This window comes from Cydia amplana, chromosome 14 (assembly GCF_948474715.1).
Source record: "Cydia amplana chromosome 14, ilCydAmpl1.1, whole genome shotgun sequence".
Lineage (NCBI taxonomy): Eukaryota > Metazoa > Arthropoda > Insecta > Lepidoptera > Tortricidae > Cydia > Cydia amplana.
Window position 1 is genome coordinate 9,517,778 of NC_086082.1, and position 13,216 is coordinate 9,530,993.

At 34.8% G+C, this 13,216-nt stretch overlaps 1 protein-coding gene across 9 annotated transcripts in view; it reads right to left on the reverse strand.

The window, feature by feature from the left end:
- Positions 1–13,216, reverse strand: part of LOC134654117 (rap1 GTPase-activating protein 1) — a 433,547-nt gene that overhangs the window by 98,152 nt on the left and 322,179 nt on the right. Inside the window, exon 1 of one of the 9 annotated variants that reach the window (XM_063509558.1) lies at positions 5,723–6,052. The exons of the other annotated variants lie outside the window; for them this stretch is intronic. Coding sequence (XP_063365628.1) covers positions 5,723–5,878 — 156 coding nt within the window. The 5' untranslated portion in view covers positions 5,879–6,052. Of the gene's footprint in view, positions 1–5,722; positions 6,053–13,216 lie in introns of those variants that run through there. 9 annotated transcript variants of the gene reach the window in all.

Sequence of the window (13,216 nt, forward strand, 5' to 3'; positions counted from 1 at the left end):
GTTGCCTACTATTCGGCCGAATACCGAATATCTGTTACACCTACTTAAAAAGAAAAATTGCACAATAAAAATAACCAAAAACTATGTAGGTATATTTAGAATGTGTTCTTGGAAAGTTGTTAAATACGGAGACCCTTTTTTGAACATTTGTTGATTAAAAAACATTTTATTTTTATCATGAGTATGTTTTGTTTGACTCTATTCATTTATGCTGTTCAACAAAAATATAATTATCTTAGCTAACGTCATCTAACGTTGAGCTTTGTTAGCGATCAGTTTTCATAATAATTGTGACTCAAAATGTTCGCATGTCATGCCGAATATTCGGTCGCCGAATATTCGGTATTCGGTATTCGGCCAAAACCACTATTCGGGGCATCTCTAGTTATAAGCGTATACGCACGCGATGTCAATATTAACGTTAACACTACGAAGAGTTATTGACACAAATATATAATAAGGTGCAAACAACTGGCCCCTATTTCACCAAGCTGACAGGTACGACAATTGTCAAAAAAATGACAGACCTTTGTTTCACCACGCCGACATTTGTCAGTGACATATGTCGAGTGACAATTGTCAAGTGACAGGTGACAGATGACAATTTCGTAAATTGTTTTGTATAAAGTCTATTTTTTTATTCGGTAGACTGAAATGACAGTTAATAGTATGAAATGACATTTCATGTTCATACTATTAACTGTCATTTCAGTCTACGGAATTAAAAAATAGACTTTAGAACTTCATATAAACATGACAGGTAGTTTAGTACTATTGTCCATCTTAAATTTAATGACAATTATTTTGTGAAACAAGGGTAATGTTTACTAGGCGACATATTTGTCAATTCTTCACAAGAGATCGTTAATTGTTTTCGATGTGCCGTGTTGTCATCACTAACATGATATTGATTGAGATCCCATCTGTGTCCCGAAGTCGCGACCCCATTTAATGCAGCGTATACCTACATTATTTGTTGACAAGGCGTCAAAGCATTATTTTTTTGTTTGTTTTAAGTAATTTTTTCTGCAAATGCAAAGTCAGTGACGTCAAAGTAGGAATCTATTCTTACTTTATCTATTCCCTTGTATAAGAATATCACCACTATTGCTTTCGCGGAGATTCATTTTCTAACTAACCAAAACCCTAACTTTACTGTTAGTGCCCAACATCGCCCATGTAAATTATTAAAAAAACAATACCTACCTAAACATACCTAATTTCTCTACCGGTCCCCAACTTCGCATTATAATTTTTTTTAATTATGAAAACTATACTGAGACTTATTCCAAATCCTAAATGTTGAATTACTAAACGCCTTCATAGGTAACAATTACAATTTATAATGGAATTATGATTTAATGCTAGTTAAGAAGAATTTAAAAGTGATTTAAAGCGATTTTTATTTGTACCCTAAAGGCGAATTTAGGGTACACAGTTTTGCCAACGTTTATTTTCAATGAACTGCAACAATGATAACGGGGTTTGCTAACAAACACTACAATTGTCACCCAAGCCTGACACACCTCCGATCTCATGTCAAGAATTACCGACAAATTGACAAATATGTCGACTTATAAAAACTACTCTTGTTTCACCAAATCATTGTCATTAAATGAAAGATGGACAATTGTAACTAAATGCCTGTCATGTTTATAAGCACTTCTATACAAAAACAGTTTACGAAGTTGTCACTTGTCACCTATCACTTGACAATTGTCACTCGACATATGTCACTGACAAATGTCGGCGTGGTGAAATAGGGGCCAGGTAACGGTGTCAAAGGACCTTTAAGTAATTTTTTTTTAATCCGTACGGGACTTTGTCGCCATGAAAATATTAAGTATATTTGTCACCGAATATACAATTTGCTTAACTTTTCGTACGCCACGTACAGTCAATTATAAAAATATGAGTGCACACATCTTACTCAAAAATATGTCCCAGGTCTTTATCTCGACGAATTAAGAACTATGTTCCATATTTCTGAGTAAGTTATAATATAATATGCACCCATATTTTTATTTACACTTGACTGTACGTGTCCGTAACGATACTGTATTTAATCAGTCTGTAAAATTGTATAAAACAATATTTAACTTGCTTTAATATTGCGTAACATAGTCTAACAGTAAAACTTCACCATCAAAAACAATGCCAAGTAAGTGGGCTATGAAATATGATTGTTGAGACAGATATTGATGGTCAAATTGGTTCCATATCGTGAATAATGAACAGACAACAGTTTGGCCTTTGGCTAGCCTATTATATGTGTCATTATCATAAAGGCCAATTTAGCCAGCAATAGGTCAATATGATTGGATAATTGAATGAATTGAATAGTATCTAAGAACGGACAGGTATGGTGCGTTTGTCGCGATATGGAATCAAAAAGCAATTATTAGAAATAATTTAGTATTGATGTTAGAACATAATCATAATCAATTTAATTCATAAAAGTTTACTAGCTTTAATTAGTTAATTTATGTATTATCCCTTTCTTACAGTAGTAGAAATGGCAGATTAAGACAAACGGTTAATACTAATTGAGGCTTGTAGCGCGTTTATGAACAACACCATTAATCTTTTTTGAGGCAAACTATACACCTAATATAACCTAACAAGCGATACAAACAGTTTTTCACATAAAACGTTATTGTTCGCAATACTTACCAGCTTTAATAATAAACAAATCATGTATTTTCCGGAATACATAAGGTAAATTTGCGAGACCAATACATATGCGAAGTTATTATCAATAAATAATTAAGTCAAAACATAATTAAGCAATATTATATACTAGCATTGCGACCCACTAAAAATTAAATATATTGTTTTTAAGTGTATTACTGTAATTAAATTACGTATGAATGTATTGAGTCCTTAATTGGCTTATAAACACATGATATGAATAATCCCGAATAACAATTCTTATTTCTGTTACTTTAACACCTAAACCGTCACGCTTTATACGTCTACTTTTTAAACCTAAAGTCTATTTTTTTATTCGGTAGACTAAAATGACATTTCATAGTATGAACATCATGTGTCATTTCATACTATGAAATGTCATTTTAGTCTACCGATTAAAAAATAGACTGTAGGTGTACATGTATAGAAACAGACAGGTAGTTTACTCATTATATTCCATAGAAGGTAGCATCAGCATCCTATAGAAGTGGTCTACGCGTGCCTCCGCGATGAGGGACAAAACATACGCAATGCGACGCTATGATTGGTCGAATTTATTTGTTATGGTGGGCAACAAATAAATTCGACCAATCATCCACACTAATTATGGTGGGGAATAAAAAAAAAAGTGAGACTGTGACAAGGACAAACAATAATAGCGCTTTCGCTGCTACTCCTACTGAAAGATACATAAGACTATCCCGTTCTGTCAGTTATCCCCACCACTCATGCCCATCCAGTTTAATACTAGATTCATGTCATATTACTCATATTCAAACTTTGCTAGGGCACCCACGCAGAATTTGTACAATTTTGAGTGACAGTTGGGACTGGGACTGTTGGGCAGGAACAGCTGTCGAAACACCTGCGCGCGCAACTGTCGTTATGGCAACGAAACACAAAACACACCATATGGTCGTGTGCGAAATCAACTTTTGAAAGTACTAATAAGAACCACTAAATTAAAAAATAATCGACATTCATTAAGCAGCATACTTAAGGCTAAGACTTAAGTGCCCCTTTATACCTATATTAGGATAGATGTATTGATATAAATAGGTACATACATAAGTTGAAATTCCATATTTGAGGTTATGACACAAATTTCATATGAGTACCCAACGACCCAAAGCAATAAATAAAAACAAAAATTAGTGTATTTTTTTATATGAACTACTAAATGGTTATATTTTTGTAATTGAAGGTACAATAAAATTATCCCTGCAACTCAGCTGACTGTACAAATTAACGACACTTCTTTTTACCTACTTAAAATACTAACTAGCAGGAACGCTTGCCATAAACGGACAAGAAAGTTCCTTTTATCGTACAAAACGAAGGTCATACAACCTTGTACCACTTGAACCATATCAGCATGATGAACTCCCCGTTTTGTCAGCTCTTATCGATCGCACCTTTGTACTATCTACTACAAATGCCTATTGAAAATGGTTATAGCGTCAGACTTGGTTGAAAGGATCGAGGCACTGATCCCGATCAGAACTAAGATGTACTGTAGATACGGGTGCAGACGAATTCTGATATTGCTAGTAAGTATATACCTATTATACATATATGGCGGCTTTATACATATCGGCGGTGTTCATTTCTCTTGCTTTTGGCATATCGAGGTTGGACATAAAATATGGCTGTATGATACTGGGATAAAATTAAAGCTGAATAGAATTGTTATTGCTGAAGCACTGGCTCTTTAGAATAAAATTAAGTTTACATTACACTTTAAAGTAAAGCATGATAATATAGTAATTTCCATTCTGGACTTGTGGTTTTGAGAGGTGAGGGGATTTCCTGTGTTGCCAATAGTTGCCATAAATCGGTTTATTTTCCGTATGAGGCCAGATTTCATTGACGTCAAATTCATACTCTATTTATAGGTACCGCAGAAGTAGTAAAGTTTGTGGAATACTTAGGTACTAATATTTAAATACCTACATTATCCAAACCGAAAATGAATACCAGGATTCGGAAACACACGAAAACGAGATATGAAAGTGCACTTAGTTTAAAAGATTTAAATACCATATAAGAGAAGACAGAATGTCAAATGGCCTAGTGTAAAAGAAAATACTAATATTTTCACTTGTAAGTGAAATTAAAGATTTCACACCTAAGTTACGGTGCGCGTTAATTACATTGCCGTAAAAATGCACTCAAGGAGCGATAAGGCGCGCAATTGTAACCAGTTTCAACGTTCTCACGCACTTATTAAAAAAGTTCGTTCCTACATTTTGCCCGCGAAAACATGTTCTTTAGGTATTTGAGGAAAATGCGTCGCTAACCATATAATGTTATTACATACACTGAAGTGAGGCTCCTCGTGTAAAATTAAACTGAGCTATACGTATTGTTACCGCTTGATGTCCGTTATTTATCTAGTAAAAACAAAGTGTGAAAATAGCACAAGTTTTGGTTTATAAACTCAGAAATTATTATTATTCAATTGCGTAATGTCATATCATAGTTATGTCTCTGTACAAACAACAAAGTTATCTAATTCATTTAATTTTTAACAAGCAGAAACGTCTGCGAACGATGCTATTAAGCTTAGAATAAATTTAAAAGTGGAAAAATTACTGTCTTGGGTGTAACTTAAATTCACGGCCTCTGGATCTGGACGAGTTCAAGTCTCACCCAATTAATCCTATTTCAACGGTTACCTATTTTCAAATGTTTACGAATATTCGTTACATAAACTCGATAGCTGTTAAGAATATTGCTTATGAAAAATGGTACCCACAAGACAAGATTAGAATAAGAAAGAACTTGAACGGAAGGATTGTCCGATCATACCACTAAATCCCAACCAAAATAAATGCCGTAATCAGTTAGTCCACACTTCCATAGATAAGATTCGATCAATTTCAAGGGCGCACGGACACCGTTTTTGCGCGTCATTTTACTGCTACGAATGGTACTATCACACTATTACATTCAGCCAAAATAAAATAAAAATAACGTAAACATACAAACGGAACATTACGGAAAATTAAAATACAAATAAAAAACTTACATCTTCTTTCGAACCAGAACTTTCTGACAAAGGAGGTGAAAGAGGGGAATCGCTAGATGAAGTAGTTGAATTCCTTTTCTTCTTCTGTAACTTCTTCATTATACCCTCCACAATCGTCGGCAAGGACTGCCTCCGTGGATAATTCCCTACGTCCATTTTAGCGCAAAAACGTCCGGTCCGCTCAAACAACCACCATGACTAGCTTATCAATGCACTACACTGGTTGTTATCAATAAAAATAATACATAGCCGTACGTGTGTTCAGGTCGGTTTGTCAAAAGAGAATGATGGGCTGAAAACAGCAATGTGCTCGCTCGCCAGCCGCCAAAGCATACCAACAGGAAAAAGAGGTGATGATAACAGGAAATTTACATATTTATTGCTGAACTACGGTGTCAAGAAGCTAAATTTACTTAAAAAGAATTGAACTACTTTAGGTTTTTTGTTTGTGATTTTTTATGTCGATATTGACTATACTTACTCGTAATATTACCTATGAGATTAGAATCAATTTTCCAAAACTGGTGTCAATTGTATTTGTTCAATATTTTAATGATTTTAGTAATAACAAATTCAATGCACAATCGTGAAAAACGCGATAAGCACTAACAGAACAGTGAGAAACCTAATATTTAGTAACACGAAAATTAGGTCGTTTTAAATAACGCAGCAAAAACAAATACAAAGTTACAAAACTTTAGAAATAACCCACTAATCTAAATTCTAAGTTTATACTCGTATACGGAAAGCGAAAAGGAACTCATTATCTATCTAATCTAAACATTCCCGACACCTTACTAAAATTAAAGGGTTTAAGTAAAACCCGGGAAGGAAATAAAAATAGAGCATAATTATATTGGTGCAAAGCTTAAAATTGCTTGAGTGTCGTTAGCCGCCTCGAATTTAAAAGCAAAGCAAAGTCTACACACGGATTTCCACTTGTCTCCGCAAGGAAAGTTAATGAATAGGGGAAAAGTCCGAGACCGCGATGTTATTTGAAACAAAAGACTAATGTTCAGCGTTGAAAAACAAACAACAGAGTAACGCGGAATGACCTCCCGGAGAGTGCCCGAGTGAGGGCAAAAAATAAACCTAAGTTTTTGGTTGAAGAAGAAAATTTGTAGCCAGAAAATATTTGTAGTATGTGTAAACAGGGGAGCGATTCATGGCTGCTAACCTAAATTCGAAAGTAAACATTGAATACCGACGGTTTGTACAACTTCAATTACAATGCCAGTGACCTCCATTTTTGATTCAGAACAGATGGATCATACAAAGGTTGTCATAAACACTGTATTAAGTATCATCAAAAGAACCTGTGAAACAAGATATCATAATTTTTGTATCTATAGAATCACGGAGAACCTTTAATAATCATATAACATAATTGCGTCAAGCAGGATCGTTGAATAAGTAATCTATCTTTACGAAAGTTACACAGTTTCATTATTTTCACCTAAATTACAGTCCCCACGGGTTTCTGAGTAATAGATCGAACTTGAGGTAGCTCGCTGAATATTATATTAGCAACATCCATATGGGAGTTTCAGGGCTGAATTAATATAGCGGCTGCAAGAATTAACAAAGTTTCCGAAATTTCACGCCTCTTAAGAAAGATCTCTCCTTGAAAGATGAAATAAAAGCCAGATTTGATTATGCGAGGAAATCAAAGTTGACTTGAAGGAAACTTTAACGACAAGAAGTTAGAAATAAATATTTAAAAAATACAATAAAAGACTAACAGTTACAAAGTCTTATTAAAATTATACAATAACAAACATTGCTTCTACGGGTCAAAGCTTTGTAAAACCATAGTATATTTCGTTGAATTTGGTTACCAAAATAGGGGCGAGTGTACAAAGACTCAAAGGATAAAGTTGCTCCTCGGCAAAGTGGTCCGATTGAAAAGTTTGCCGAGTGGAAGCCCTTATGGCCGTGAAGTTGGCTACGTTGTACTTATGTTCTTTACAGTTCCGGTAAAACGGAGACAGGAGGGAATGGTATTATCGAACGCTCAACCGCACTCTTTGTCCAACGTCTGAGCATGTTTTATTAGTTTTTTAATTGTATCGGAAAACTTGGCGTAAGAAAATTCAGCTACTCCGCTCGACTCGCCTTATAAAGATGCATAAAGTATTTTATAGATAAACATGTAATACAAAAAGGCACGTGTTTGAAGATTTTTACATCGCCTTTATTTTCTAGATGCCTTACCAATCTAACCATGGCCAGAAATTACTTCACAATAAGTTCTGCTTCAATAATCTTGGCAAAAGAGCTATGTATATACGATTCAATATCACGATTTTCACGCTGATCTAGGATTTCAAGTCATTGTACTGAGAACACTTATCCTAACCTCTGGCAGCATGACAATTGCTGACGTTAATAATATTTCGTAAAAAGTTAAGTGTGGGTCTACAAATAAAGGCGCGTTGTAATTTGTAAATACTTAAGTATATACACAGAAACGTACGACAAATTGTCAGTCTCAGATGATATTAATCATGTTCATGAACTAGGAGCCTGATATAGGCTAGATATTACAACATGTTTCCCAAATGAATCCCCACTAGTCTTGGCAGACAGCACCTCAATATCGTGCAATGTTTACGCCCGTGTCCTGACCCCTGAAATATTACACCGGCGTGCGTGAGGTGCTTCTCTAATTTTTAGACCTTACATATAAATAAGGAAAGGGAATTCGAGAGGATTCAGCGGTTTACGGTAATGATCGATCCTCAAATATAGGTCAGTATTTTGATCTGGCCTGCTTTAAAAACAAGATTAACATTGCCACTCAAGTCAGGCGAATTGCATAATTAACTTGATTAAAACTGAGTCCATCTTAAATTTTACCCCTTCATTTTTAACTTCAAACAAGGAAACATCTGTTTTAATCTGAAGTCTGTCACAACGTCCAAGTTTCCCGCTCGTATCTTATCAAGAATACCAACCTATGATTTGACGTGATTTAGCAGGTACATAATTTTTATTGTTACAGGTTTCTCGCAAAATCTGGTAAATATGATGTTCGAAATAAATTACCAAGTTCAGTTAGCCAGGTTACTGGGCAACATAAATGATTTTATCAACGTAGGTTTGTTAATGATATTTCAATTTCCTCGTAATATTTCAAGAATTCAATCCCCCGGGTTTCCCGAACTGTCACAACGCCTATAAATAGCTAGACCGCAGCTCGGTTCCTTCTTTTGTCTTACCTCATAAATATTAATAAGCTTCTCGCCTTTCGCAAACACACCTCCAGAGACCTAACTAGGGTCTCAGAATTTATGTCTGGGTACAAGCCTGATGTGCAGAAAAATTGAACTGAGCGCCATCTATATTTCCTGGGACGCCATTTGCTGACAAGGGTCAGCTGTTATAGCAAACAAATCGCGGCGTCCGCCTGACTTCACATCTTGCTTGTCTTATACATATTTATAAGGGGCACGCGTCCGGCAAACTACAAGAATTGGATGGAACATCTCAATGTTCAGTTTATGCGTGATCAAGATGAAAAAGTAAGAGAAGAATGATGGCAGGAGTTCTGAGTTGAACGACAAATTGAGTCAGTCGAAATACAGATTTAAGCTAAAACATTGACTACTTGTAAGACGGATGAAGATATTGTAAACAGAGCATATCTGCCGACCGATATCTTTCTCGATATGATTACGCTATTACTGTAAAGATACATTATCATTACAGTTATTCATTGACATCCGTTTCTTATGTCACGCTTGAACACTCATCCACTGCTTAACTATTGTAGGCATGAGGAATACATACGGGTCAAACTGAGAACCTCCTTTTTTTTGAAGGCTGTTAATAATACAGTTTAGGTTGTGTCTGAACTTGAGCATCTGCATGCTTAGACCATATTCCTATGATAGACTGGTATGTAATTTTTAATTTTTAATTTTTAGACGGACGGACGGACGGACGGACAGCGGAGTCTTAGTAATAGGGTCCAGTTTTTACCCTTTGGGTACGGAACCCTAAAAATAAATAGATAAAAGTCTTTCTCGGTTTATTATATTCCTTAGAATACGCGCAATCCGCGCAAAAGATGCAATGCTTCAGTGAATGTCTATCGAAGGACAAAAGGCATAGCCTGCAGAAACGCAAAACCATCCTTCCGGGAAAATGATTTCAAAAATACGTTTTAAAAATATTTCAGATATAAACAAGCTTTACTGAATTTAACTCTGGTAAATATTTTGTTGCAATTTACAGTCTCTTACGCATAAATAAATGTCTATGTAATTTGTGTCACATTTTATCATCCATGTCTGTCTTGTGTAATTTAAATACATAATCATCTCGATGTTTATAATCACGAATTTCGACGCAATAACTTCCCAACAATTAAATGTGAATCATGCGTTCACTTTCATCCACAATCTCGCGTAAGTTCGGTATAAACTTGACCGAACGCGTCATTATATATAGCGATAGCTATACTTTAGTTTACTTTCTAATAATCTGCACTTTCGCTTTTACGTCTCAGTACATAATGCAGAGAGAAAACTTAGAAAATGTAACACGTTTATCGCGAACTCGGGCGTCCGATCAAATCATCGTCAGCTATCAAGAATCTTGATATTATAATGGGATGGAGACATTTCTGCACCAGACTGTTTGACAGGCACAATTTGAAGTGGCATTTGAATAACGAATCTTTGATGAAGGCACGGTAGTGTGTGCTTTAGAAGACAAAAAAGCGGCCAAGTGCGAGTCGGACTCGCCCATGAAGGGTTCCGTATTTAGGGGATTTATGACGTATTAAAAAAAACTACTTACTTAGATCTCGTTCAAACCAATTTTCGGTGGAAGTTTACATGGTAATGTACATCATATATTTTTTTTAGTTTTATCATTCTCTTATTTTAGAAGTTACAGGGGGGGGGGACACACATTTTACCACTTTGGAAGTGTCTCTCGCGCAAACTATTCAGTTTAGAAAAAAATGATATTAGAAACCTCAATATCATTTTTGAAGACCTATCCATAGATACCCCACACGTATGGGTTCGATGAAAAAAAAATTTTTGAGTTTCAGTTCGAAGTATGGGGAACCCCAAAAATTTATTGTTTTTTTTCTATTTTCGTGTGAAAATCTTAATGCGGTTCACAGAATACATCTACTTACCAAGTTTCAACAGTATAGTTCTTATAGTTTCGGAGAAAAGTGGCTGTGACATACGGACGGACAGACAGACGGACAGACGGACAGACGGACAGACAGACAGACATGACGAATCTATAAGGGTTCCGTTTTTTGCCATTTGGCTACGGAACCCTAAAAATGACTGATCATGATGTGGATAAGATCTGATGCAGCAAAAAGGAATAAGTGGAAAGGAAAAACTAACATAGGTAACTAACCTAAACTGACTTGTAACAATAAAAATGAGCGACCGTTTGAACTGTTTTGAGTGTAAATTATAAAATATATTCATAACAAATAGACTACACATTGGACAACATATTGACATACATTTACATACCGTTAATTAACGTTCCATATATATGTCGTGAATATCACCTGGCTCCGTAAAATATAGCCGGATCGTACACAAGCGCCCGTAGAATTAAGACTGTCACCGTAAAGCATCGAAACAATGTTGGCCCGCTGGGAATGAGCCCTTTTAGCAAAATTTATTTATCGCTCTTTTAAGCCCTTTGTAAAAGTGAAATGTTTGTATCCACGTTGTAAAAGCGCGTTTTGCACCTATTCAGACACAAAGCGATTGAGTTGTTGATTGTTTTTGCGGTGACAGATTACTTTCTACGTCGGTCATTTCGAATACCGACGGATAATAAATAACGTTTCTACTATGACAGATTGTTAGTCTTAGTGAAATTGACGTAACGATGGTCGCTAAATACCATGATTACTTATAGACAGTATTACACTGAGAAAAGTTTTCAAAAAACATAAGTCAAATTAATGAAGACGCAATTAACAGTAGTAGAGGCAAGTAGTGGAATCAAGAGGCCGGAGTAGATAAACAAGAAAAAGTTGTAGCAAATCTAGGTAAGTGGTCTAATCCAATTGGACTTTTCTTAGCCATACTTAAGGTTATCAAAAAGCTGGAAGAGTTAACCCAGTTATAGTTTCGGGATCTAAAGTTATATCTCTATCCACGTCGTAACGGTGCAGAGAATTGTACGTTTTAACTACATTCAATTAGTCAACAGCAAGGTTAATAGTGCACACGTAAAGCAATGCTTTACTGTCTTTGTACAGCAAAATCCTCACCAATTAGGATCTCAGGATCAAGTAAGACGTAAAACCTAGTTTAATTACAACTGACGCAAAGCGACCTTCACCTAGCTTGCGTGAGTTGGTTCACGAATTTCTTACATATATTAACTACAAAGTACATGTAGGTTCATAACACGTGCTTTTATAATCGAAACATTATTACTGGTCATTTCTTTCTACACGCGTTTATGCAATTTATGGAATGATAAGGATTAATGTATTGCGTGATTTGGCTTTTTCATTTTCGTATAAAAGAAAATCATCATTTTGGGTTAAATTAATAAATTTTCACCACACCTGCTCGGAAAGGCTTACTTGCACTTCAAAAACTGGTAGCAAAGTTGCATTTTATTCACATGTGAGGCAAAGTAATCAAATGCAAATTTTGAGTTATTTTCTTATGTTTGCTGGTAGAATTGACTTTTAAATGATGATTTTGGATGATAAATATTTAATATCATTCATTTGGATTTGATTTGGTTTGATTTTGTTTGATATTATATATTTAATATTTGCTCCGGGTTGGTGTGGTGAAAACAACAACAACTTTGCCCCCTTGTAAAACAAATACCTATTTTCACGCAGGAACAGATATCGTATTTTATGTTATCTAAAAAAAATAAAAACATAATTTCAAATGAACTAAATTACTAGATTTTTACAAATATAATACGAGCTTAATACAAATTTAATATTAAATTAAATTAATTAATCTTGACTCGGGTTTTAAACAAGAGTTGTATAATTATTGCAAATGATTTAGTGCCCATTTTATAATTTTTGACGCAGATTCGTAAAATAATATGTGTAAAAAAGACCGCTTAAACAATTTTACTCGGAAGAAACCAACTATTATAGTAGAAACTCTATGGATATTATAAAATTACTTAAATGGCAATATCTTAATACGAGTAATCTGTACAGAATTATGGAAGACGGTGGCACGTTAGTTCGCGTGCTATAGTGACCATGTTACAGAAAATTATTAAATTACTAGCTTAATTTAGTTTCAGTTTTCTACAAACATTTTTTGAAAAAATTGTCTTAATTTTTTTAGCCTTTATACATTTACTAAATTGCTGTAACACTTAGGTACTCTACCGCAATAGTTTTTAGATAAGTAAATAAAGAAGCATTAAGGTAATAGGTACATACCTTGTGTGACTCCAACTAATGAGAGTAATGAGGTCGAGCAAGAATTCATTATTACCTGTAACAAA